Raw genomic sequence first — 4,632 nt, 5'->3', positions numbered from 1 at the left:
CAATTATTTACGTAATAGTATAATGTGAACACCAAGTTAGTCCCGTACGTATGTTAGATCATGTGAACTATTGAAATTGACATCTTGCAGATTTTTAGTACTAATTGTCTTTCTCTGAGTGGGTTGATAAACCCATCTAATATATATATCTAGCCTTTTTAAAGTCAATGTAGAATACGAATGTTTCGTCTCTAGACGTATAAAATATAAATAACTAATTCTTTTTACTGGTTAATATTGTTGAAACCTAATGTTGATGCACGTGAGAATATATATAATTTACAAAAATCCCTAAAAAAAAATAAAACAACAAGCATGCGCACGAAAGAAAAAACAAAGATAGAAGAGAACCGTAACTTTTCCAACCAAAGTTTATAATTGACTAACATTCAACCAAAAAAAACAAAGGATTTTAATTGAATGGGTAGGGTTCGAAACCAAAAATCTATGTTCATCTACACAAACTTTGACCATTTGAACTAACAGATTCTTGAAATTGTGTAAAAATTTAAATGAAATTGGCCTAAGACGGTTGCATTTTCTCCAAAAGGATATGTACGGCTTTGATCGGAACGGATAGGAGCCGGAACTCAATCTTTGGATTGTAGGTCGTCGTCACTAAACTTCTAACGCTTAGTTTATACGATCGGTGAAAATCTAGTAGAAAATTTAATTTAATCAAACAAGAATGATATTTTTCCGAAGAAATGAAGACAAATGATACATGTTTTTCTTTTTTCCCACACCAAACAAAATTGGTATAAATGAAATGATTTTATTTGGAGGTTTGAATGGGCAAAGATATGTGCCAAACTCAAACAGGAAAAAGAGAATTTTGGGTGACATCATTTGATTCTGTGATCTTCAAATTCTCAAACTGACTAGGGAGAGTTTTGAAGCTGTACGTATACCTTCGTTGAATGGGTAAGACAACTCTTCCTTTTTTTGTTTCATTTATTTATCATCATTGATTAACGATCTATGATACAAGAGGAACCATTTCATTATAAAGATTTTAATTATTTAAAAAACATTAACGGTTTCCAGCGACATTGTGCATGCATTGCAAACCGAACAGATCCAAGTCTTATTGAACCGGGGAAAAAGATATCTTTAAATTAATTAAATACTACTAATTATGTAAGAAATATAAATGGCAATTAAGTAACATTTATATATATAGTTGTGCATACACACACATATGTGTATTCGAGTGTTTGTCGGAGTATCTCTGATCAGACGAAGCCATATAGATCCGACCATAGACGTGTCCATCTTACACCATTCTTTTAAATTAGTTTAATAATTCTTTTTGTTGGTCGACAATTTATACTTATTTATATGATAATTCAACTACAAATATCACTTTATATGATAAAGATAAACTACAAAACTTAACTTACGCTTACGTACGTATGCATTTACAGACATATATATATGTACATTTACAAAATTATTGAATAACTGTTAGCCAAGTAATCACAGTGGTGGATTTTTTCATAAGTCAGTCAAGAAGAGTTAATATATGTGTATATATAAAAGAAAAAGACAAAAAAAGGAGTTGAATACGAAACAGGGCAGAAAATCATCCTTGGATTCTCCATTACTATAAGCACCTAACAATTACTGTTCAATATTTTTCGAGAACTATATAGTCTTTACATAAAAATAGAAAAACTTTTTATTAAGAATTGTTTATATAAAATTGGTGTGATCGATGTTTGTGCGTTTAAAAGACAATCCTCTTTTAGGCTCTCAAATTTAGATTCATAGTTGTTTCCTTCTTTTTATGTGTCAGATGTAATTCGCAAAGATTATTCAAAAAATAGAAAGACCTAATTAATTAGGGGAAAAACAGAAGAATCTAAAAGGTAGAATCACTTTCACATTTCTAAAAGCAATAACAATGAAGGAACACTCAAAAAAGATCATACATTATATATAGTGTCCGAATAAATTAAGCTACGTTGAAACTAAAATAAACAAATTTCTGCATGAATATTATTAATCTCTCAATCCATATAACTTTCCGACCACTCCCCTAAAGACACAAATTTATACAAAAATAAAACCCCTCTTTAATTATATATAAGTAAAAATAAAGTTTTGAATAAAATGTTACACATGATTTGGCCCATTGAAGTAACTTGCATCTTCGGAATTAACAAGAGAGGTTATATCCTCCCAACTTATTGTACTTTGATCCGCCGATGTACTTGTCGTTCCTCCGGCCAAAGCTGCTCCGACTCCGGCTACTGAGGAGTCTCCATAGACTTTTGTGTTCTCGTTGGTCTCATGATTCACCATGTTGTTGTTGTTGTTGTTGCTTAAGAACATATCGTTGATTGCTTCTGTCTGAAAATTACTGCTCCCAAACCATTGAAGCATCTCTTGCTGTTGATTTTGATGGTGTTCACCACTTGTGTTTGGTAATGGTGAGTTTGTGCTGCTGCTCATGATAGTAAAATCTCCTTCTCCTACCCCTCCTGATCCCAAGTAGTAATTAGGATCTAACAAAAGCTGAGAGAAGGAGAAATCAAAAGGGGTCGTCATAGAATCTTGATGTTGATGATGATGATCAGGGTTTGTCATTTCTGGTTCTTCTTCAATCTTGACCATGTTCTTGAGTGTGATCAATGGTTTTTGTTCTAGGTTACAAGACGGTTGTGTTTGGTAGTAGTTGCAGCTTGTTGGTTCCATCATCAGAAGAGGTATTTGATGATGAGGAGGAGGAAGCTGATGTGGTAGTAATGGCCATGGTGATGATCCAAACATGTTGTTAAGATAAAGATCGGTGCTACCATTACTTTGACCTTGTCCTTGTTGTTGTCTTTTCATCATCACCATCTCTTGCTTCATTCGCGCTTCTTGAAACTCTTTCCTTTGTTTGTTAAGAAGCTTCTTCTTCAGCCTCGTGTTCCAGTAGTTCTTGATATCGTTGTCCGTTCTTCCCGGCAATTGTGCAGCAATTATAGACCACCTAATATCATACAAATTAAAGAGACATAGTGAGTCTCTAACTAATTAATATTAAGTCTGTCTATTAATAATTCATCCATGCATGTGATACATGTGATATATATATATATATATGTAAGTATATAGTACCTGCTACCAATAGTAACATAGAGATTACAAATGATGTTGTCTTCTTCGTCGGAGAAGCCACCATGTTTGATATTTGGTCTCAAATAGTTGAGCCACCTTAGCCTGCAACTCTTCCCACATCTCCTTAAACCTATACCATGTACGTATATAAATATCAACACACACACATACATAGCCGACTGTCTCCAATATTTGGAAACTCAGTGCGAAATTTAAATCAAAAGTGAGTATATACCAATCTTCTGAGGCAAAGCGATCCAGTTGCCTCCTGTTCCACTATTCTCGATGTAATCTTTGAGTTTGGCGTCTTCCTCAGGAGACCAAGGCCCTTTCTTCACGTTGGCCTTATCACAACACGGTGCTCTTCCCATCTTCTGAACTCTTGATCTTTGTTTGTATTTGATCTCTTTTTCTCTTTTGAATCTCTCTCTTTCTCTCTCTCTCTCTCAATTATGTTGATGATAAAGAGAAGGAAGAGGATGGTGCGTGNGTCGGAGAAGCCACCATGTTTGATATTTGGTCTCAAATAGTTGAGCCACCTTAGCCTGCAACTCTTCCCACATCTCCTTAAACCTATACCATGTACGTATATAAATATCAACACACACACATACATAGCCGACTGTCTCCAATATTTGGAAACTCAGTGCGAAATTTAAATCAAAAGTGAGTATATACCAATCTTCTGAGGCAAAGCGATCCAGTTGCCTCCTGTTCCACTATTCTCGATGTAATCTTTGAGTTTGGCGTCTTCCTCAGGAGACCAAGGCCCTTTCTTCACGTTGGCCTTATCACAACACGGTGCTCTTCCCATCTTCTGAACTCTTGATCTTTGTTTGTATTTGATCTCTTTTTCTCTTTTGAATCTCTCTCTTTCTCTCTCTCTCTCTCAATTATGTTGATGATAAAGAGAAGGAAGAGGATGGTGCGTGTGTGTGAGGTTTATATATACATATACACGGAAATGTGTGTAAAGCTGAAAAATTATATGTGAATTGGAGAAAATATTAAAGGAGAGAGAGAGTATATAATAGCTGGAGGAGATAGTCCTTCATGTGATGGAAGATGTCAAAAAGTAGGGCAATAAAATAAAAATGTTACAAAAAGTGACTTTATGGAATTGGAAAATTGGATGATTCATTATGTGATAAAATATTAGTAGAGTTAAGAAATGACAGAGAAGGGGGGAGACTAATGTTTTTCTCCTTTGTCTTTGCTCATAATTTAGAATCTAGGGATTCAATTACATAAAACCTATTTTATAAATTCTCTTATACAGCAATTGGTTTTTGACAACAAGTTTCATTATGCGTAGTGCTTCTTAGCCGCCCGCCACCCTTTGACTCTTTCTCTCTTCCACACTCTTCTCCGTTTTTTTTTTTTTTGGTAATTAATTTTTTTTCCTTCTAATTTTAATATGCTTGTTTAACTTTACATCCTATTATGGTTATGGATGATATATATTAAAATTATTAATTTATTGAATGTAAACAAGTTTTAACTTCAAAGAACTACAAGATGGAC

General features: G+C 34.0%; 1 protein-coding gene across 1 annotated transcript; it reads right to left on the bottom strand.

Moving 5' to 3' along the window:
• Positions 1,980–3,554, bottom strand: LOC104762766 (transcription factor RAX3-like). Its single transcript, XM_010486121.1, has 3 exons — positions 3,344–3,554; positions 3,109–3,238; positions 1,980–2,980 (listed from the first exon to the last, which is right to left on the bottom strand). The coding sequence occupies exons 1-3, from the start codon at positions 3,477–3,479 to the stop codon at positions 2,119–2,121; spliced, it is 1,128 nt and encodes a 375-aa protein (XP_010484423.1). The 5' UTR covers positions 3,480–3,554; the 3' UTR covers positions 1,980–2,118.

The sequence above is a fragment of the Camelina sativa genome, chromosome 18 (assembly GCF_000633955.1).
Source record: "Camelina sativa cultivar DH55 chromosome 18, Cs, whole genome shotgun sequence".
In the NCBI taxonomy this organism is placed as follows: Eukaryota; Viridiplantae; Streptophyta; class Magnoliopsida; order Brassicales; family Brassicaceae; genus Camelina; species Camelina sativa.
This window is presented reverse-complemented; position numbering and strand designations above follow the sequence as displayed.

Coding starts and splice junctions, on each gene's coding strand:
- LOC104762766 (XM_010486121.1), bottom strand. CDS start 3,479: ATGGGAAGAGCACCGTGTTGTGATAAGGCCAACGTGAAGAAAGGGCCT. Junction 3,239..3,343: donor CGCTTTGCCTCAGAAGATTG/GTATATACTCAC, acceptor TACATGGTATAG/GTTTAAGGAGATGTGGGAAG. Junction 2,981..3,108: donor TATGTTACTATTGGTAGCAG/GTACTATATACT, acceptor GTATGATATTAG/GTGGTCTATAATTGCTGCAC.